This window comes from Stigmatopora argus, chromosome 2 (assembly GCF_051989625.1).
Source record: "Stigmatopora argus isolate UIUO_Sarg chromosome 2, RoL_Sarg_1.0, whole genome shotgun sequence".
NCBI classification, from domain to species: Eukaryota; Metazoa; Chordata; class Actinopteri; order Syngnathiformes; family Syngnathidae; genus Stigmatopora; species Stigmatopora argus.
Window position 1 is genome coordinate 11,586,603 of NC_135388.1, and position 23,356 is coordinate 11,609,958.

Below are 23,356 nucleotides of genomic sequence, written 5' to 3' on the forward strand. Positions count from 1 at the left end.
AACAGCAGCAGTATACAGTTGAATGCAAATTGTAAAATATAAACTAATAATCGAAAAAAAACGTCAAGATACTAAATGTGCACATATGCACAATTACTCAGCTGATGAGTACCTTATGGTTATTATTATTAATTTTGAAATGTTTGTATGACAAACAGTTTTAACATTGCAGAAATTCCTAAATGTCCTCATGTACTATAAATTTCTTTTATGCATCGTAGCCGGGAATTTTCAGTTTAGATTTCCCTTTCACTTTGGAAATCGAAGGGGGAAATGTGTTGCGACATGTTTTATCAATATCACATAAATTTAACTTATCCGCTTCCAGGAATTCTATAAATAAATAGAGTCATAAATCATATTGTTTAGTATGTGAAAAGGGATCCCTCTGTTTCCTATTTACAGCTTTATTTTTGTCACTCGATTGGGGTCTTTTTAAAAGAATGAAAGCACATAAATACCAAGCACATGTGTCAGTAATGACAGTTGCCCCTAAGTCATCTATTCATTGGAAGTCAACAATTGCAATTGTGAAATGACGTCTCCAACTACTATATTTGTCTTTTAATCTCCCTATAAAAGATTTTTGGGCAATCATGTGATGAGTGGCAGAGTTTGTGCCATCCTTTGTGGGTTTATGTGTCAGGAAATGCTTGTAATTACAACCGCGTGTTTCAGGAATAGGTACGCTCGGAGCCCCAGGGCAGACTTTTGATAGCTGATTTATGATTTCAATTGATTAGCTGGCAAACATGCGTCACTTGTCGGGATTTTTGTTTAATTCCTTTGTAATGACCCGCATTACACAAAACACCCGGTGTGGATTTCCTCACTATTTTGGCTCAGTTTCAAAAATGCTTCTGCCTCTTTCATTTTTTATTGGCCAAACTGTAAGGAGGATGCACAAATAGAAGACAAAAAGACATTGGGGAAAATGTGAAGCTCACTGTACACACTGTACTTTACTGTGTTTCAAAAGAAAAACATTTGACAATGGTTTGCGATTTTTTGCGCAATTCAATGCTCTACAAAGATTAAATAAATTATGAAACTGGGGGTTTAAATCTCCCCTGAAAAAGCTCAGTGATTCATAAGGTGGAATGGGTAACAGTTTGAAAATCACAACAAGTTTGAGCGTGCAATTGCAAGAAATCAAGATTTCATCATCTATTTTGATATTATTGAAAGATTCCGATAATTTCTCAGAGCGGAAAATTGACATTAAATGGCAGTGATTTGCGATGGCTCCCGATGGTTTTGTATGGTTAAATCCTGTACTATATTCTGACATCATGGGTCGAATGCACATCTGTGAATGCCAATTTTGAATCAATTAGGGTGGGTAAGGCTAAGGTTAAATCCAAATTTTGAAACAAAATCCAAGGAATTTGAATGATTTCAGGGATAGGCCTTTCTTTCTAAGACCTAGGGGCAATCTAGAGTGTCCAATCAGCCTACCATGCATGTCTTTGAAATATGGGAGGAAACTGGAGTACCCGGAGAAAACCCACACAGGCCCGGGGAGAACACGCAAACTCCACACAGGTGGACTGGCAAATAAACTAATAAATAAATAAATATTATGAATATAATAAATACATTTAAAAAAAATAACTATAATAACTAAAAATAAATATAAATGACTAGTTGGCATGTGTTGTATTTGTAAACACTTGGGTGATACAACTTTATTTCAGCACAGTGTAAGCATGCTACAAGCATAGAAGTCACTTGAAAATGTGAATCCACATTTGTAGACAATTTCAATAAATTGTTACGATACCATACCACCGAAATATTACCACACTAGTATTTCTTTAGTACTATAGTGATACTATAGTACATATTGTAAAGCGGGCGGCCCACGCCCATGGTAGGATCGGTGTTGTCCGCGCATGCGCATTGGCTTCCCTTCTGTCAAAAATGGCTGTGCTTTGGAAGCAGGAAAAATGCTGAATTGTGTTGGCACAGCTCGGGAAAAGCGGCAGACATGGCTAGATTGGCTGACTACTTTGTTGTCGTGGGATACGATCAGGAAAAAGCCGGTAAGTGCGTCCACTGCGATTTCGTGACCAAGCCGCTTCTCAGTCTGGGATGATGTTGATGCCACAGAGCTTGGCGACTAGCACCTTGTTAGCTGCAATGCTAACAGGCGTTTTTTTAGGGGCACAGTGGATAGCCCTCGTTAACCCGCCCAGTGCCGACCACCCTCATTTTTATAGCGTGATCTCGCACTTTAGTGCAAATCTGTGCAATCGCCAGGACTCCCAAAATGAGTTTCATCCTTTCCGCTTGTGGGATGACAATCATAAAAAAGGGGTTGCAAAACAAGCATTCCCAGCAGTTTAGGGGCTGCACAAAAGCAACAGTTTGTCATAAAAATAGCTCCGTTGACGTGTGCGGCTTCATCATTCCACGACAGTCAAGCATGTTTTATTAACTTGTGGCAGCCACTCTGCTTGGATCTATTTATACTCTGCTGCAAATGCACTTGATGAGTTGTTGTCATGTGTTTGTTTTTGCGGAAGGGAGCTGCACTTTATTATTTTTTTCCACGATGGCTGTAACATGCAGCTGTGAATAAAGGCATTCAGCCCTCTTCCCCTTTTTTCACCCTCTTCAATGTTGATCTCTGCTAGGACAGGAAGTTTCCCTTGTTTCCACTTGTTGTGCCTCAGCTCCACTTGTTCCTTTGGACTTCAGCACTGAGAAAACCCACCATTTCAAAACGTGACTTGGATCTTGTTTTCGTATATTGGAATGATTATTTGCATATCAGTGTTTTGTTAACTAAATTCACCTTACAAGGCAATTTGGGAAAACTGCGTGGGGGGTTAACAGGTGAAATCAAAACAAGGACAAGTCACAAAGTAAAAAATCTAAGAATACCAAAACCCAAACTAAACCCACAAAGGAACCAATACCTAACACCAACTAATACATGAATGTCTCAGGTACACTAGCATAACTAATGAGTTGTATCTAACAGTGCTAGTGTCAACTGAGCATTGTAGTAACAAGATCTACCTATGCAAAGGCAGATTTTGACATGTAATGAATCTCATTTCAACATGCAGCATTTAATGTAAGAATAAATCCAAATTTATTCCGTTCAAAATAAATATTCATTCATTTTCTGAACCACTCTAACCTCACTAGTAGCACGGGAGTGCTGGAGCGTATCCCAGCTGAGGCGGGGGACGCCCTGAATTGGTGGCCAGCTAATCGCAGGGCACGAGAAGACAAACAACCATTGACGCTCATACTCATACCTAGGGGCAATTTAGATTGTCCAACCAGCCTAGCATGCAAGTTTTTGGAATGTGGGAGGAAATCGGAGTACCTGGAGAAAACCCACGCAGGCCCAGGGAGAACATGCAAACTCCACACAGGTGGATCGACCTGGATTTGAACCCAGGACCCCAGAAATGTGAGGGCAACGTGCTAGCCGCTCAAAATAAATTTGTAAAATTAAAAATGACCAATTGGCAAGTCTTGGGACTGGAAACTGACTCTTGGGGGACCAATGCTGCATTTGTATTTGTCAATTCTTGGGTGATACAACTTTATTTTAGCAGAGTGTAACATACTACAAGCATAAGAGTCACTTGAAAATGTGAATCCACATTTGTAGATTATTTTAACAAATTGTCCCGATACCATACCACTGCAATGTTACAATACTATTACTATAGTACTATATACTACTATACTAAAACATGACGACAGTAAAACATGATCACGGCAAGCCATTCGATTAAAATAGCTTTGCCGTCTATCACCGTCAATGGCAGACAACAAGCTAATTTCGCAAATTTCATCGTAGGAATTCAACGTTTGGATTCTTGTCGACGGGTTTTCTCACCATTGGCATCGAAAGAGTTAGTTATCAATTCCATGTTTGCCGAGGTTTAAGACAATAAAACACTTTAATTATGAATGAGGCTAAGAAAAGAAATGGTGCGTCAGTAAATGAGTTCATCAATGATCAGTAATAGCTCACTGTTGCCAAATAGAACAATAATCGTATTTATCCCTGGATTGTCCGTCAGCGGACAGCGCCAATGTCTTTTTTTTTTTGGTGCTCGGGACGAAATGTTCCTGGCTTCATTAGAAGAGTAGAGTCACTTTTTAATCTATTTTTATCCACAAGAGAGTCCAACATCACAATGTGATGCTAAGCAGATGTATTTGTTTCCAAACAGGTGTGTTACACACTTCCAGTTATCCTTTAGCACTTTTTTGACGTGTGCTTTGGCCTGGTTCATGTCAACATTTCAGTTCTGGGTCCTTAAGCTTTTAGCCTGTCTTGACGTTGAGATAGGGATTTTTTTAACGTATAATTCATGGAGAAATGAATGAAAATAAAGTGCTTGTTTTTTATTCAATGTATTCTGAACTGTTATCTTCTGGTTTCAATTGTGGAATTTCTTATAGTACAGGCAAATTAGCCACATATTACTGTGATTTCTTTAGCAGAATCATCAGTTCCAACATGGAAATTGAAGTTAATAAATGCCGCACACAGTATTTATGGTCTGAAAGCGTCATGAATTGGCTCTTTGTTTCAAAATCTCAAAGAGGGTTTGTTTTGTGCTGCTGGCTCTCTTGACACACCCACAAACAAGTTATCTGTTTAAAAAAAACAAGCATTTGACCTTTATTCTTTTTTTTATCTCTAACTGCTGTTTTTGTGCACTTCTGTAAGAAATTGATTTACTCAATATTTAGATAGAATTTGCTATATTGCTGAGTGAGAAGTTTTAATTTTATGCAATTAATGCAAGGTTATATTTGAAAGAGGTTCAAATAATCTAGGGCTATTGGTGTAAAACTACTTGAATTATTTATGATTGAATTAAAATCGAATTTAAATGACGTTTATCTATCTTTGTTGGATTTTTTTTTTTAGATTTATTTTATGAATCCCATCTCCTAAAGTGCTGCCATGTGTTGTTTTCGCAGACTTTTATCTTATTCTTTATTCCATTTTGTTTTCTTTTACGGGCAGAAATACAAAGAAATGTTCAAATAATGGCTTGGCTTGACTGGAAAGATTATTTGCTTATGCACTCAGAATACTTTTGTATTGTCTTTTTACATTTCTCTATTGACAGCAATTTCCAGTTCTCAGAAATATTGTCAAGCACATTTTGCCTTTGTGCCTCTCTTTGGTTGTTATCTTTCCAAATATGGAAGCGCCTGCTCAGATTCCAATTAGATATTCATCTGACCTTAATGGAGAATTTCCTACTTTTGGAAAGTTTAAAACTGATATTGAGAGACATTTTCATTGACAGCTTTACATAAAAACCTTTTGATAACGTTGATCACAGGCAGGCCATTTTCTTTTTGACTATGCAAATAAAAATCAAATTCAGGATAAGGAACCTTTTTGTATAACCACTTGCCGGTAGTAAATATGACATTTATTATGTTTATGAATAAGTCAAACAGAAGGTCAGATTGTGTTTTGAGATTTTAACCCATTGGCTGTGAATGATTTTTTATTTTTTATTTTAATAAAGACATCCTTGCATCTTGCGAGCGGATGTTAAAATTAGCATGTTTCTAGTAGGCCTGGCTTCTATTACTCTTTCTGATGGAGTTCTTTTTATATCAGGCAACGGGGAGCGCAGCTTGTTTTAATACAAGAGAGTAGCCTCATGGAATGTGAGGAATTCCGTCATTTATTTTCTCCCTCTGTTCAAAAATTGGAACTTGCATATGATTTCAATTAGAACTGTAAAACCCAAAATACACATATTGGTTTTACTACATTACTTTTATTCCTGCACCAATACACCAGAAACAACATACTCTCATTTGTGTTCAAAATCAAGTAACGCTTTGACTTAAAATCCTTTAAGTGATAGTGCAGGTTTAAGCCCCAGATGGTTGTTGACTACAAGGCTTAGGCCCCAATCGCTGCAACGTATTCTTGTCATGATGACATATTGTGCTACTATTTCCCGACGTGATGGCTTCGTATCTAAAGTGTGACTTGCTCAAATCATCCAACATGTTGTTGACAAATAATTCATTGAAGGAATGAAGTAACCTCATGAAAATGCGTAATTAGGAAAATGGGGTGATGCAAGTTCAAACTCATGTTGACATGTTGTGTAACCACAAAAAAACAAACACAATTTGTTTGGTTGGATAGGGACCTGTTGTTGAAGTAATAGGATGGCTTTTCAAGGCCTTGTATGATATTAATCATGCACTTTGTCTCTGCAAGAAATGGTGGAGCTTCTGTTGATTTAAGATTTACAGGAGTTTGGCCTGATTTGTAAAATATGCGTACTTTTGGGAAGATGAATTCCATTCACGGTCTAGATCAGGGAAGTGTCAAAATGTTGCCCATAAATAGAGTCTCTTTACTTAATTGGACAGATTGCATTCACTTTTTCCACTATGCGCTTTTTTTTTTTTGGCCTCGCTGACGAACAGCGGAGATGACAATCCTACTGTTGTAAAAATTCTTGCAGAATTGGTCATGTAATATGTTAGGACCATCCATTTTCTGGATGGAAAAGATTTAAAAATCAAGCCTTTGTTTGGTAGACTGTGTACATTTACATCCACAATGATCAGTAAAATACGTTAAGATTTATGTGATTACACACACTATACAAGAACAAGTCTTTTTTTCCGTTTTTTTAGACCAAGCACACACTGGTGCAATTATATAGAATCGTGCAGTAATTTGTTCGTCATTACTCTTTTTGTCTCAAATTTCTGGCTAACGTGATTTATTTTGGCGTTTTATAATAACACACAATTTTAATATTCTGTGATACTGTCCCTTTGGATGCTCAGGTTCAGGAGAAGGATGCGGGAAGATTATTCAGCGATTCCCCAAGAAGGACTGGGAGGGGACCGCCTTCCCACAGGGAGTGGAGATGGTAAGTGCTAAGTTCCATGTTTCTTCAAAACTGAAAATGTTGAATTGAACAGTTATAAAACTGTAAAACTCTTAGCAGCTACAACCAGAACATGACGTATTCAACCTAGGAGATTGGAAAGTGATTGACTGACTTTTGGCTGCTATTACAATTTTACAGTTCCTATTTTACATTATCATCAGGCTACAGCAGAAGTCTCTATTGAATTCTGTACAGTACTTGTGGTTTGACATCTTGTCATTTGTATCGTACGTTTTACTCAAAGCAACTGTTTCATTTCTTTTACACTTCAACCGAATATTTAAACTATTTTCCATGGGAAAATGGGACTCAAAATTATGATGTATTTTCTTCGTTTGAAAATGAGTAAATCTCCCAAAAATAAATAAGTAATAAAGTTCTAAAATTTACAAGCTTTAGGAATAACTGTCATTTCTACATTGGCTTGACCAATCTGCCGTCTGTGAATTCTAATGGAATGGGCAATGGAATTTCCTGACACATTCATCATGAATTGTTTACTCAAAAACTTCCTGTGCTTGCTAATTAGGGAGCATTTCTCATTTTTTTGCATAATCGACCCTATCGCTCGTATCTTCGCTGACATTAAGCCACTGCCGTTCCATGACTGGGGGTCTATTACACGCGTTGTAATGACATTCCAATGGAGGAACAAATATTTGCTTATCTGAGTGGACAAATCCCTCTCATTAATCTTCATTTTGTGAATATCTGTTAACAATATCTTTCTGCAGGGATGTCTGTGTCTGTCTTATATCCATTTTTGTTCATTTGCCTTGGCTGCGGCACGTTGGTAAGCTCCGTGGTCTTGGCAGTGAATGAGCCAAAACCACATGATGACTTCAGATCCCAGTAAGGCTTTTGGAAGTACTAATCGTGATATAGTGCTGTAGTGTTTTGGTAATCCGTTATATTACGGCCCGCATTGTGGTTATGTTAAATTTACTCCTTTAATACTGTGGTATGTATGCATGGGTGATTGTAGTTGGAGAACAAATGGGTAACAAGTCTGTAAATGTCTGTGTAAAAAAAGGGTAGTGTAGACTCAAAATGACTCAATGTAAAAGCTCATCCCCAAAACTCCATCAGAAGCAACTCATTGGTGTTTTTTGTAATTTAGTCACTGTTAAAAATACATAAAATTCCAAATTAGTCATTGTAATGTAAGATTTTACATAAAACTCAAATTTGTAAGTTCTTTTAAGTAACATGTTAATCTGTGTATTTTCCATATTTTATCAAGTTAAAATTTTAAACTTGATTATTTAATTAATTGAATTGAATTGACAAGCATATAAATTTAGCTTTAGTCTGCCCCTGATGACTTCAAAAAGGTTGGAGGAAAATATATTTTTACATATACTAAAATCCTGTTTATTTAAAATAGAGTTCAAACTATTTCATCTAAAATCCAGTTAACTTAAAATTTAGATTTTAAGACACTAACTTGATTTTACATTTATTTATTTGAAAATTCAAGTGAAATGAATTGGCTTGTCATGATAAGTTACTTCTGCCAGCCTTTTTTCTAAAACAGAATATGCTCCCTCTCAAAAAACAAACAAACAAACAGATAACACAGTTATAATAATTGAAATTTTAAGCACTTGACAAGCACATGCTTCTGGAGTTGCATGAAATTTCAAAGCTGTTGAACACTTGTTGGTTTGGTTACTCTATTATAACATTGTGGACAGAACCAATTCATTTTTCTCGCATTTCTACTGCCGACACTTGTCTGGAGCCCTGTTGGTCTCTGAAGCCCCCCCAAACACCCCCACCCAGTCTCATGCACCGGGTGTTTTGAGTTTGTGGAATGTCAGAGAGCACAACCTTTGGTTTTAGGTTCAAGAGCTAAGTGATGTAGAGAAGAACAGCAGGTGTTGTGGCCAACGCGTTGCATAATGCGACCGGTCATTGAAGCCAAAAAGAGCCACCCACTGAGCATTCTTTAGAAATTCACTACATGAGGCTGATTGTTTCGCCTGAAAATATCACATTTAATCACTGATAAAATAAGATGACCCATCACAATTGAAGCTGCTTTCTCTTTGAAATTGTGAACATGGTCAAAGAGATATCGTAGCAAGAATTTAAAACTCCAAAATATATTCAGGGTGCACATATAGAGGGTTTTTTTCATGCCAAGAGGACTTACAGTACTTGTATTTAGTAGTCACTGACACTGTGTATCGATATTTTATTACAGACAGACGTGTATGCTGAATTGCACAAAAAAAAATGAAATTATTATCAGGCTTAGATTTCTTTTGTTGAACATCAATATCCAGCGCAATCTTTTTAATCACTCAGGGTGGTAAAACAGGTTGGTTCTCCTCTCCGAGAATTATCTCCCTAAGTTCCTGTGGGGGTTTTGTCACGTTTAAATATAGAAACGCGGCCACATGGTTAGTTAAATCTATTAGTTTAGTGTTTCCAGATGTCAATGAGCTGTGCATTGTCATTGTATTCCTGTGGGTGGGTTCATTTACTTTGTTCTCTATCTCTTTAGTATGATGCTGCAATGCTTCTTCATTCTGTTTCACCCAGTAGTAAATTTGAGAAGAAGAATACTATAGAGGGCACAGACCGCAATATTATGTTATGTGCTTGAGGAACACATTTGCAAAATTGTATCGTGATCAGTTAAAGTATTGGCAAATTGTGTGTCCGTTTTTTAAACAAAAGGAAATGTCAATGAAGAGAATTAAATACGTGTATAACAGGCTGAATGGGATTCTTGTGGTTTCGTCATTTTTTTGGCCCAGCGAATCCAACGATCAGGGAGAGAAATTGACTGGAATTTCATCTTTGAAGCTTTATGGAGAAACACCATAGCCTTTAATGGACCAACTCAGCAATTTGCATTTTGGCTCTTATTTAGCATTGGTATGTCAACCCTTATTAGTTGCACATTGTCTCTGCTTGATAAAAAAAAGAGTCTTTTACAAACAAGAAACACATTTGGTAAAAACAACGCATGGAGTTGAGCACGAAAAGCATTTTGTGGTCACAACCGGCCCCCAGCAAACTAAATAACCACAGATGAGGAATGCACCAAGAAAAAGCGTTTACAACTGGTGCGCGAAAAAATGTGTTTCTAATCTTTTCAAGCAAGTGATGATGATAGGAACCAGCTCAAAACCTCATCTGTTACGGATGAGCCATTTCTTTCGATGGAGGTCAGTACATTTCCATCCTGTTGTGCTCTGATATAAGGATTCCATTCACATTGGGTGCTTAATAATGAGGTTCAGGAGTTTGTAGGATTGGCATGTCAAAAATGAAAGAACCAAATCAAGTAGGGCTACAATGATTCATCGACAGAGTACAACAAATTCCTGCTTCAATTTGCAGAGATCACTATGTACGCAATACGTGTGGAAAAAATACGCTGGCAAATGCAAATTGTTATTCCAATCAATAAAGCAACCATCTGTAGGGTCTTGGGTCAAAATGAGATGACCCCCATCGAGATGCAATGAGTGTGTAGTATATGTGGTTAAAAAAAATCAATATAATTAAACTCTCACATCAGAGATTTTCACTTTAAAATGTTGCTTTGCCCAATCGCCCTAAAATGATAAAGCACAAAAACACGTCTTTTTAATTAAATATATTTTAATTGTTAAATAGTGTTTTTTCTGATAACATTGTTTTGCTTTACATGGGTAAAAAAAAAATCCTAATGAGGTATGCTAATTCGCACTTGCCACATGCATTGCAGTTGAACTAGATAGCTGTTTATGTTTGTGCTCGGCTGGCCTCGTGCTGGTGTTTGAGTGTGTTTTTAAGTGTCGTCTTGGAAACGACACCTGTGAGGTCAAAGTGCCGCAGATTGCAGTGTTAAACATGAGGGTCTGTCTTTAACGTGTAGCCTGCAGACATGTTCAATCAACACACTCATTCCTGCTGTCTTAACAGGGGTCATGTATACCTGCAGGAGAACATACTGAAAGCTATATATTTTAAACTGAAATGGGTAGACAAATGAAGATTTTTCTTCATCGTTATCATGAATGGAAAACTAGTCCGGAGATTTAGATGACCTTTCAAGGGACTTGTTCATTTTGAAACCTTGATCTTCCATTTGTCACGCTCTCCCCGTAATTGACACATTCTCGAGTTTGTTTTCGTTTTTTCAAATCTTTTCAAACGGTGTAGCCTCTTTGAAAGTGCAACCCTCAGCTTCATGTCAACTCTTCATCTTATGCCTGCAGGCGAGATGACGCAGTGCTGAACAATTTTGATCCTGTAAAAGCCCAATCAAACATGCTTTGTGGGCTGTGGGATTTGCGTTCCACAGAGTTCATTCAGCCATAGATTTTAATTGTATTACTATTAATTAATACTGGGCAATTAGGCCAAAAAGGGTTTGGGTTTTTTCAAGTCTTCAAACGCAATGATCGAACATTTTCTGCAAGTGTTTTAGGTAGTATAATTTGCCACGGTTTCGTCAATACAAAACCATCGTGTTTTTAGAGCAACTCCAGTTAAATCCAGTATATCATCAATAACAGCCAATATAAGTTCATGAGAGTCACTTTTACGGTAAAGTAAATGTGATTGCCTTTTTCTAAACCCAGCCACACTTGAGCAATGGCATTATATAATTTTTTTGTTTGTTAATTTACCTGTGGAAAACAGTTGCATTGAACAGGGTTTAGGTCACAAAATAATGGAAAAAGTTTTGAAATGAATATTTTACCAGTCAATTGTAGACTTTAGTAATGGATATGTATCATGCTGGCACGCAACAAACTCATGATTAAGTCTGGAAATTTTCAAATCATCTCTGGAAGGACTGCTTTCTATGATGTAGGAATTTGACTTTGCCTGCTCTGCCTGTAAACAGTTGTGTAATTTTCTTGTCTAAAAATGTTGACCCCTTCATAAATGAGGATCATGGCTCATACTTCCAGGAAGGATGCTGATGTTATCCCCTCCAAAATTGTACACTGCTGGTTGGATACAGATAACAGAAAGTGAAATATTTCACATTTGGTCATTGTTAAGCGAGTTAGGTAAATTTATATTTTTAAAATTTGGCTTCAGCATGACTTGGCAAAAGTCAGGGTCAGTTCCGAGGGATGGATTGTCCTTTAGTGCTGCAAGCAATCATTTCTCTGGCTTTGTTCCTCCTCGCAGCATCACGACATCCATTAATGACATTGTTCGTCATTGACCATATTGTTAGTCATGTTTACTTTACGCCATGTCAGCAACTCAGGAATGTAGCAAAATTTTATCACTTGATGAGTTGAGCCACGTCACTATAGTTTTGACATGTCGCACTGCACGTCTGTCTCATGATGTTTGTAAAACATTCCGAGAAAATCTAAACAGTGCATTCCACATAGCAGGATGCTGTCCTGGCCAGTGAGGGAACGGGATCATGTGTTTGTCAGGAAGACCAACACATGAGTAATCAATGCTTTATGTGCCCCAGTAAATCTAAACACACCAGGAAACAACGTTGGAGTTGTCAAGAAAGCAGGACTTAACATGCGGAAAAGTGCTGTGAGATCACCCGGAAATGGGACAGGATGAATTGAAGCCACAGGTGACGGGACACTATTGGGCACCAGTTGAGAGAATAGTGGACATGTGTTTTTGTCAAAGCCAGCAACAACATGTGCCAATTGTCTAACAATAGTTTTGTAATGTCCAGATGTATTTGGAGCAATTGAAGGCACTTTTGATTTGCCCTTTACTCATTTCAAGACTAAAAAAGAACATGACATTGTGAAGTCAAAGTAAATGAGGTCTGCAAAGGCAACGCCTCGTAAAAAATGACATTCAACTTGAGCAATGTGGTGAGTTATCGTCACCCATGGTGCGTTTCATAGCTTTAGAGCTGTTAAAAAAAGACATCAAAAGCTCTTTCTCAAACCCTCGAAAAAAGTATGCTTTAAAACACATATGGGCGTATTTTTCACCCCATTTTCACTTGCAATTATCAATTCAACTCTTTATTTTTCTTTTAAATAATCAATCAATTAGATTTGTTGGGTGTAATTTCTGTTGAGAGGCTTCAATTTTAAGGAATTTTTGCAATTTCCATTTCAATCACCACCACAGTCAATTAATGATATATTGTTACACCTCTAATTCTGACCCGGTTTTGAACCTATTTTGTCGTGCACATTCCTTCCTTTCTTAATGCCAGACATAAATCATTGTGACTGGAGATGTATGCAACAACTACAAGTACAAATTACAAGTATGGTACTAATGGGTGCATATAATATGGCTTTGTTCCCTATATTTTATATCAGCCTTGTCATTATCAAGCTTCTAAACAAAGATTTAATATCGCAATATTCTGAAAGTGTGTTGGTTTAATTATTAATCTTGACTTGGGTGAGATGTTTGAGATTCTTTTTCGGAAAAAAAAATCGACATCTTTTTGGAACAGTCTTAGCACTTGACAGCATAATAACATGGTGTAGCAATATATTATATCTATTGATGACATTTTTACTTCTCTTGGTTAGACTTTAGGGCTCTTATAATGGGACTGTTATAGAGTTGTCAGAATTTTGAGAAATATCTAAGCAATTGCCGATCTTACAGGTTACTTCCTTTTGGCTATCTGATGAAATATGTTTTTGTGATTATCAAACGCTATCCCAATAATTAGCCCCACTCTGACAGTAAAAGAAGATTCATCCACCTGTGTTGAAGCAAATGATCACATTAGATAAGTAGAGGCAGTTGTTTTGGAATCAGAAATGGTCCACTCGGCAATCTTGCAGGTGCCAAAATTACCAAGAAGGAGCAGTCTCAATTCCGCCAATCTGTCATAAATAAAACTGTTGCCCAAACTCTTTTAGGAATAACGTTGTTGTTTTATATCGTGCTTTTATTGCGTTTCATTGCCATATATTCAGCATGTGTTTACCACACGTTGTTCCTTTTCCAAGTTGTGAAATAATGAAAGGCTTTAGAAAATGACCCGTGAAATATCCTGTTGTTGTTGTTTTTTTTAAATATATTTAATTTGTTTTATGTGCTTCATTGCCTCATAAACTGCGTAATCCATTGCATCAAGCTCCCAAATTAGTAAGGAGGAAAGTTCCTGGTCAAATGCACTCAAATCGAATAAAGCTAAAAGTAAAAAGCATCCATCAAAGGGGAAATAGTGTGGAAAAAAAACAGAATATTGACAATTTTAGGATGTATCTCGTTGATCACAAGTGACATTTTTTCGTTATTGTTTTAGATCGACACACCATTTTCTTTTGCAGCCACGTGCCAAGGTCATTCCAGAAGTAGTCAAGTGCACATTGTATTTCCTTTCCTCTCCCGAGGAAGAGCGTCTCCTGTCCAGACTAGTCACAGCCGCATATTTTGGGGCAGTTGGGGGTTAACAGTTACCCATCTTCAAAATGTAAATGTAAAGATGCATTGCCATTCGCTTATTGTGGAGTTCCTAGTGAATATCATTCACGTCTAGCATACTGATGCAGTTTTTGGATTTATTTGTCCGTCTTGCTTAGCATTCATGTTTTCACAGGTTATAGCTGAGTTGATGAGTAGCAGAAGCATCAGCCTATAGTGAATAAATTATACGCGGCTTCCCTAGGCAGTGGAGGAAGCACCTGTTCTGTAGCAGGGTCATTATCAACCATTATCTTAGCCTCTTCTAAAGGCTGGTGCTCAGCACTCTGACGCAGGGTTTCATTGTACTCTTCTGCAAGCTCAGGATAAAGTTGTTTACCTCATTCTTTTCATTCATCACTCTGTGAGTCTAGCCATGTGTTTTTACAAAACACAAGTCAATTCACACTAATTCAACTTTTAGAGTATTTGATTAAAACATGCCCCTGTATCAGAAGCTTTATTTAATGTATACCAATCATGTGTGATTCGGAACGTGTTGCAGGTAGACAAACAAAATCACCCAAGATGTTTGACATTCCCATGACATGTTGATTCACATTCGATGTCGTAGAGGTTGTTTTTTTTTCCTTCATCAAATTTACAAATAGATGTGATAGAATTTACCGGATCACATTTGTGTGGTTAGTAAATGTTTCCATATTCACTTTACCGTAAGGAACACGCAGCAGCTTCGTGAGAATTTTATACTGCTGCGGGCTATAGTAGGCTATTACAACATCTTACCTGAATTGTGATTAGACACTGAGTCATGTATTAGGTTAATTTGTATGAGATGAACCAAGTGGTAAAGAGCTTCTTCTGGCAACTGATTCTTCACATATTATTTTCCTATTATTGATAAATTTGGTGTGTTTTAAACCCTTATTGGAGACCGTGCCACAAAGAAGATATTAAGTTTGATTTTGACTGACTTTGAGCTTCAATAGTTTTCTTTTTTGTGTCGCGGTGAACTCAATGCATGGTTTCAGTCAGAACTTAGCTTGAACTAATTCCACATGTTGTTCTTGTTTCTGGACAATAGCTCTGAATTCACAATTCAATACAACCTATTTTCTTCTGACATTGCAATTCCTACTCGTGGTATTTATGAAACTGAAATTGTATGCAGGACAAATTTTATTTTCCTAGACGACTCTCCCTTTTGTATGACTTAACTTTTTTTGGTTCTTATTTCTCTGATTAGGACCATCATGGCCATCTAAAAATATCTAGCCCTAAAATGAAACACATGTGCCCACCATTGCATAACAAATCAGTAAATGTGAAAAGAAATTGTTGTTGACATCGGGAAACATAGTTCAGTAATGCTGGTGCCACGTTTTTCAAACGATTCATGACAGACCTAAATGTAACAGATTATAAATAATGTTTTCAATTAGGCCTGCTGCCTTACTTGTTTTTATTGTTATCTGCTTGACTTTGAGTAATGGTGTTAGTTGAGGAAGGTGAAGAGAAACATTTCGGCCATCAAGGCTCCGTAGTTGTTTTGTTTGCTTCTCATCCTGTAGACCAGATAAAATAGCACTTCTGGGCAGACAGCACGCCGTTGACCTTTTCAACTCTCTGTGGCCCCTGACACTTCGCACTTCACTTTCGTCGTCATTGTTTGCCTTCCTGCCATGCACCTCTTTCAAATGAATGGGGAAAGTATAAGGGAGAAAAAAAGATGCTCATGGAAGCACATTATGTAGCTAAACTTAGGTGATTTTAAGAATGAGATGGAAGATTGCAGTCAGATGCAAACTAACTAGTCTGGCAGATTGTTAATAGTTCCTTCCAAGGTTTTCAAGGGGTTTATTACAGTCCAAGCGAAGAAGACCTCTATAGCTAAAGACAATTACACTTTTTGTGCACTAAAATACATCTTATTTTTCGAGTGTTTCTTTAATGGTAAAATAAAAAACATAAAATCATGTTTAAAAAAAAAGAAATCAAACACGATTGGATTATACAAAAAAAGTCATGACTTTTTTGATAGATCGCTCTGCCTTAAACTAAAAAAAAATATTAAAAGGAAGACCACACTTGGTAGAGTTTGTTGTTGAAAGGTTGTGGAAATGTCTTTATTTATCCTTCTGATAAATATGAAAGTATAAGGATAAATCTATTTCTTGTCATGTTTAAGCCAATCCCTATAAAAATGACAAAGCCCTTTGACACTGGTCTCTGTTTCACCCGGTCATCCCCACCCCAGTTATATTTGGGATGGGTTGCCCTTACCAGCAGGGGCTCTGTCACAGCACGAGAATGTGGCTCCCCTTGATGCATTTTTATTTTAAATCAACACTGGCCCTCGTATACTGCACCGTGACGATGCTTAGCAGGTCAGACTGCAGATCTTGTGTCACAGGCAGAGGTGGTGAATAGCGCGGTGGGGTGGGAGTCAGTCATGCTCGGCTGCAGCACATGATGCGATGCGGCAAGTTTAGCTTGAGGGCAATCGTTTTCTCCACTTTGACATCAATACGCCGAGCATGTCCTGGAGTTCCATTGTCACTTGACTGCAGGCTAATTTAAGAACAGGAGATGGCCCATTTTGTTGCCTCGTGTGCGTGTGTGTGCCCACAAACACTGTTCAACGTGTGGATCTTTGCACCTGCTGCACTGATGGGGCTATTGATACATTTGCTTTATCTTAATCGATACTCCCATTGATTAAGCAATGATCCATCAATTCGATCAACTCTGTCATCTTTTAGATATGCAGTGGAATGTTGGTCACTTTCTTCCCCACTGTTCATCATTCTCACTTAAACTGTCATATTTTCTCACGATTATTACAACATTTTCCTCCACCTGCTACAACGCATTCAATTGAATCTATATTTAGTATGCTAAGGATAGGAACATGGTCTATCCATTGAAATAGCGTACTTGATTAATATGGAGGACTAAAGCAGTGAAAGACTTTATAATGTATCCTCAAAATGTTTTAAAAAAAAGAGATGAAAAATGGAAACTTAAGTCCACTTTGTGCTCTGTTCAGGCCTATAAATGTACCGTCATATCAGGGGTGTTTACAATAGGCAATCCATGTCCCACTTAAACCTACTTGCCACCTTGCTAACTTCTTGGTATGCTTGGCAACAATTCTCTTGACACGCTTAAAAGAGGTGGGCTATGACCCCTTCACAATTAGACATGCACTTGCAACTCATTGTTCCCTACTGGTTATTCATGATGAAGTACAGAAACATGCACACCCATTGATGAGGCTTTAATTAACAAGATCATTCGTCTCCCAGTTACTTGTGACTCTGGCACCGTGTGCGACAGTTATGTACAGAATGATTGTTAGTTGTGCCACTGTGTTTACCCTTTATGTTGCCAATTCATGGATAATGAAAGGAAAACATGCATTAGAATCCCATACAATAGTTGTTTCTTTGTATAATGGGACTTTTAGTTTGAGTTTTTGTGTCCTGCTGTGCTATCATTGTTCATAGTTCTTCAGCTCTTAAACTTAGAATAATGAGACACCAACTTGTGTGTTTGTTTGCATGCATCGTGTACTATTTGAATTTAGTTAAGCACGTTTTGTTTGTTTATAGGTTTGTGCGTCATAAAAGTTTGTTTTTGGGAAGATTCACCCAAAAAATCAAGACACTTGACTGGGTCCGAATAGTTTTTTCGCAAGGAGTTAAAACAGTTTGTACATTTCCTCTATGGATATGATTCACCATTCTTGCCTAACTTTACCATAACGCTGTTGCCGTTCAGAATAAAAAAATAAGACAGTAAGTTGCAGGCCCACTCAAACTGTGAAAAAAGTGCAACTTAAAAGCCAGAAAACACGTTACTAATTTTCCACCATCATTTGCTAATATATTCTTTAAAAATCCTACAATGTGATTTTCTTTTTTCCCCCCACTTTATCTCTCATGGTTGAGGTACATTTATGATGAAAATGATGAGCTTCTCTAATTTTTTTTAAGTGGGAGAACTTAAACAATTGGTGGCTGACCAAATACTTATTTGCCCCCAGTGTATATTTCTGTGTCTTACACGTCCACATCCATACACACAGGATGTTATATCAACTGTGATCTTCTCAGGTATGTGCCCTGTGTTGCTCTCCCTTTTTTTGACAACAATGAATGGAATAGTTGAAATAGTTTAGGATGGGATCACGGCTATCGTCCTTGGGTGGTTTTTCAGCATAAGTGTGCGCGTGCTCACAGACCTCCCCACGCTGCACCACAATACAGGTTAAACAGATTTCCTGTAAGCTATTGTATCAGCTTGAATACGGTGGCATCGTGGTCAAAAGCTTTGCGTTAAAGAAACGCGTCCCCCCCAGCAATTTCTGCTTTCAATCGTCATACCTTCCTTTTCAGCTCTCTCCTTTCACTGTTGTGTTGATGCCACATGAGGGGTAGTTCTGCATCAAAGTCCTCTTTTCCCGTTAGCTCAGGTTTGGATGCCTAAAATTGTCTTCAACTGAAATTAAGATGAATATGAAGTTTACAGTGATGGAATATATTCAATACTGTACCTGAATGTCTTAACTTAATGTTGGTGAATCTCCATTCAAAAGTAAATTCTAGACGATGCTACACTTTGAATGAGAGGTGGGACCTGTAATTTTACTGACATTCATTAAAATTCCCATGTTTTTAACTAACTGTCAAGCAAGTGTCAAAGCTACAACAAAAAATACTCTGAACAATTAAACACACATTTCACTATACTTTGTTGATCATATGTGATGGATTCATGGCGACTTTATGGATTTCAAATCCATTTGAACTTCAATAGTTTTCAGTGACTAATTATGTTTAGTGACATTGACAGCAATAGACAGACGCCCAATCTATTTTAACTGGGACGGGCTGGCAAGAGATCTTTGATTACTATTCCAGACTACACCCCAGACTGGTCGCCAGTCAGCCACAGGGCACACAGAGAGAGGCAACCAGTCGCACTCAAAATCATACCACGGCCAAGCGGGAATCGATTCCACACTTGCCCCCACCGAAGTCAGGCGAGTGAACCACTAACCCACCATCTTTGATTACCAGTCTCTCCCAATTGAAACGGTTTGAACATCTATCGCCGTCAATTGTAGTAGCAGGCACGCCAACGAACATACTCAAACTCTCAAACCAACGTGTTTTATTCCTCCTGCGGTCCAGCTTTTCTCCAGAGTGCAGTCTAAACATGGTTGGAAAGCCAGGGCAGCTGAGCCTCCAGCAAAAACACAACAAGAGCAGACACAAACATTTCACTGAAAATGTCTGTCTGCCTCCCATATTTTGGCATAAGTCTTCCCGTATTTCTCAATGTTTGTTCAGCCTCCAAGTTGTTTGTTTACCATTGTTAGTTGTGGATAACGCATGTTAGTTGGTTTCTTTATGAAGGCATACTGCTAAATATTATATCTTATATATGTGTAATTGGTAGACCATACTCTCTAGTTTTGAGAATTGAAACTAGCTTCAACAGAATTTTAAGGGACTGCCGAGTTCCATTGTCTGCAAATTATTCTATTGATGGTTGTAAACTTGTGATTTGTATTGTGCATGTGGAAAATGAAATGTTGAATTCAGAAATATTCTGGATGAGCTTCATGAGATCATATTTTAGAGTTAAGTCTCTCAATGAGAGTGGGTTTGTAATCTTGTCCAATTCAGTTTAGTGTTGAAGACGAAAATGTGTATACATCCTTTTTGGTTTTGATAATAATTTGCAGGAAATTATTGATTAACTCTTTTTTTTCCCCGTCTATGGCTTAGTCCCATAACGCTACCACTCCTTACATTAATGTAGAATTTTACTTGGGGGGAAATTTGTCTTCAATTTCATTTGCTTTAATGTAAATGTAATTTGTTTAACTTATTATCTTACAGTTTTGCCAGCCAGGCGGTTGGAAGTTGTCTTGGGAGAGGAAGGCACCCACGTTTTTCACTGTTGTGCTGACGGATATCGAGTCTGACAGACACTACTGCTCCTGCCTCACTTTTTATGAGGCTGAGGTCAATCTGCAGGTAAGGTTGCATATCAACAATCCACTATCACATTATAAATATGTCCTGATGGTACCTCTAGTAAACAAACCCTTACATGCAATCTGACTTAGACACATGATGTAGACACTGATGATTTTTGGCTCTGCCACAGTTTTTATGTATGATGTGAAAGATCGGAAAGATAAAGTTGAGGTAAATTGCTTTTGAGGGAATTGCCTATATGGCAGTAGCTGTAATTTATCTTTTAATTGGCCTTTTTTGGATGTTATACTTTTTTTATAGTTTGGGAGGCTTGCAACTTAGAGACTATAAAAACTGATAGAATATCAAAAGTTATGTTACTAGAAGCCTGTTTATGCTGTTGTGCTCCACACTATTGTTTTATTTTGCTAAATTACTCAACAACTAACCAACCAAACATTTTCTACGTAGGTCCCTGTAAGAAAATAATGTCTGGAGGTTTTATCCCTAATCTATTCCTATTGAAGCGGTTCAAAGAAGTTCCAATTCAATTATGCTACCTCTGTCATCATATCATGAATATACATATATATGAACAAGCATGTTCGGATTCTCATTCACTGTCAACCCTCGCAATTCAAATGGATTGGATGTCTATCCTCGTCACCGGACGTCAATGAGTTAACTTTTTCAGCAAACCTTGAATTCACAAAAGAGAACACTTTGTAAGATCACCCCCAAAAAATGTAATGGACCAGACCTTAGAAGGTTTTGCTGTCTTATGTTATTTTTTTTTTCAACCTCATGATCCTCCTTCATGTCTAGTGAGATCTCAGTGAACTTCAAATGTGTTAGTTGAATAAATCTCTGTCATAGTCCAAATACTTGTGGACCTATGGGTACATAGAGTTGTGTGATGAACTCTCAAGAGGATCCTGATTAACTATGAGCCCCTCCGCTTACCCTTGATCTGCCGCACGAGCCTCATTAATCCTGAACTAATGAAATCCAAAATCCTGATATAAATGGCCAAAATAACATAATTAATTTTCTTGAACCTTCGCTTCAATGCGTTGCCTTCATAACTTAAAAAGCCATTGGGGATATTTTGCTTGAGCAATATGAGGGTTTCTCATTTTAATTTTTTTCCCCTGTATGGATTATCATTAAATGTTCTTTAGCACTTTGTTTTTCCTTGAGGGAACACACATTCATGACGTCGTCCAGAATTAGGAGCAAACAAAGAATGAATGATTAGAATACAAGGTATGCTAATGCTGATAGAGATACAATGAACCTGTGCTCACCCTTGACTTTTGGATTCAGTCATGCATGCAAGTCGACATCCCCATCTATCATTGATCACAACAGATACAATTGAACTTGATTAGTGTCTTATTATGAATGACCTCGTTAAATTCTCTCCCTGCAAGGGCCCACAGAATACCAAAGTAATTGTTTCACTGTGTTTGCCTTTGTGAGAGGCCTCCAATGGCTCCTGTCATTCTGCCCGTTGTGATTTCATATCCGTTAACATGTGCACTCGTCAATCACAATCCAGCTTGTTCAGCAAATCGTTGTGTAGGTGATTTGGTGATAGCGCTTTTAATCAAAAAGTATCCATCACATCTCAAAAAGTGAGCAAATCATGTGTTCTATTCATTTTAAACTTGCAATGATTTTTACCCCAAATTATTTAAAAGCATCAAGGGGCAAAAACCACATCAAGGAGAAAATATACGAAGTTTAGCCCTGATGTTTTGTGGTCTAAGTCTTACATGACATCCATTGTTGTTTGTCGACAACTCTTAAAGCTCCCCAGCTGTATAACGTCCTGATTTGCTTGGCACTAAATTACATATTCCATTGTTATAACAGATTGCACATGCTGCTGACAATGTGTGAAAGTGGTGGGGACTGCCATATTAAAATATTTTATCCACGGCAACGCACTCGTAACCGAACAAACACATTTAAATTAACTTGGATTAATATATACAGACACACCTAAACATATGTTTAATGTAACTTTACACAAAACTGAATTATAATTTTGTTTTAATTTGTTTTACCTTTCTTCTCCGGTTTAGCTGTTTGCCAATTGTTCAGTGCTCGTAGATATCTGTTATACACTGAAGTGATGTGGCAAAAAAATGATAAACAGCCTCTCATGTCATGGCCACCTGGCTTTCTCGCATCTCGAATTTTTTCTCGTATCTAGAGCTAATTATCTGCTCGAAATTTTCCTCATATCTCGAGCATCTCGTAGGTAGAGCTGCTCGTATGTAGAGGTACCACTGTATTGAAACATATTTTGGTTGTTTGACTGCTGTTTTACAGACCTAATTCCTACAGATTTTTTTTTTTAATTCTGTGTCAAAGGCTCACCTTCTAATCTTTTAAGTAAACTTGTGAGATTGCAAGCAGCTTGGGAATTCAACCAACAGTGCACACGAGAAGTAATTAATTTCCGAAAATACACACTGCATAAATAAAAATGTAAAAATCCATCGTAGTCTTATTTTACCAAAACTTGAAAATCTTCCTGTGCCATTCTGATCTAAATAGCCAGTAGAGGATGGATTAAATGCAACTGTAGCCTAACACCTTTTCTTTGAGTCATCTTGAGCCACAAAAGAAACTGGCGCTATATTTGGCCTTGTCCAGGCATTGTACACCAGCAAAACAAACACACATTCCTCAATTCTACATAAGGCACCCAATATTCTCTTGAAACGTGACATTGTTTGAACAGTCTTTGCTCGTTAAATGAATTCTTATCTACCTAATCAGATTCCGAGAGAGTCCAGACAGGTGGCAGAGGAATGTTTTGCGTCTAATAATTGAGCCAAATCCCAAGCGTAATCTAGTGAAATGGAACCCTGTCTGAATGAGATATTTTCAGATACTTCTGGCATGTTTTCACTGAGTGAAGAAATATACTCATTTTTGATAAGGGCTTTAGTCAGGAATGAGCACCCAGAATTAGTTTTATGATTGTTCCAGGCAGAGCATCCAAAAAAGATTAGTTCTTCATTGAGTCTGTTGCTTTTTTCGGTACAGCAGAGTTTTGTTTTGAAATTAATTTAA

General features: G+C 37.6%; 1 protein-coding gene across 2 annotated transcripts in view; it reads left to right on the forward strand.

Moving 5' to 3' along the window:
- Positions 1–1,888: 1,888 nt before the first annotated feature.
- Positions 1,889–23,356, forward strand: part of sbf2 (SET binding factor 2) — a 63,072-nt gene continuing 41,604 nt past the window's right edge. For both annotated transcript variants that reach the window (XM_077587033.1, XM_077587041.1), the window contains exons 1-3: positions 1,889–2,045; positions 6,823–6,908; positions 20,186–20,323. In XM_077587033.1, the coding sequence (XP_077443159.1) occupies positions 1,991–2,045; positions 6,823–6,908; positions 20,186–20,323 (279 nt within the window). In that variant the 5' untranslated portion in view covers positions 1,889–1,990. The remainder of the gene's footprint in view (positions 2,046–6,822; positions 6,909–20,185; positions 20,324–23,356) is intronic.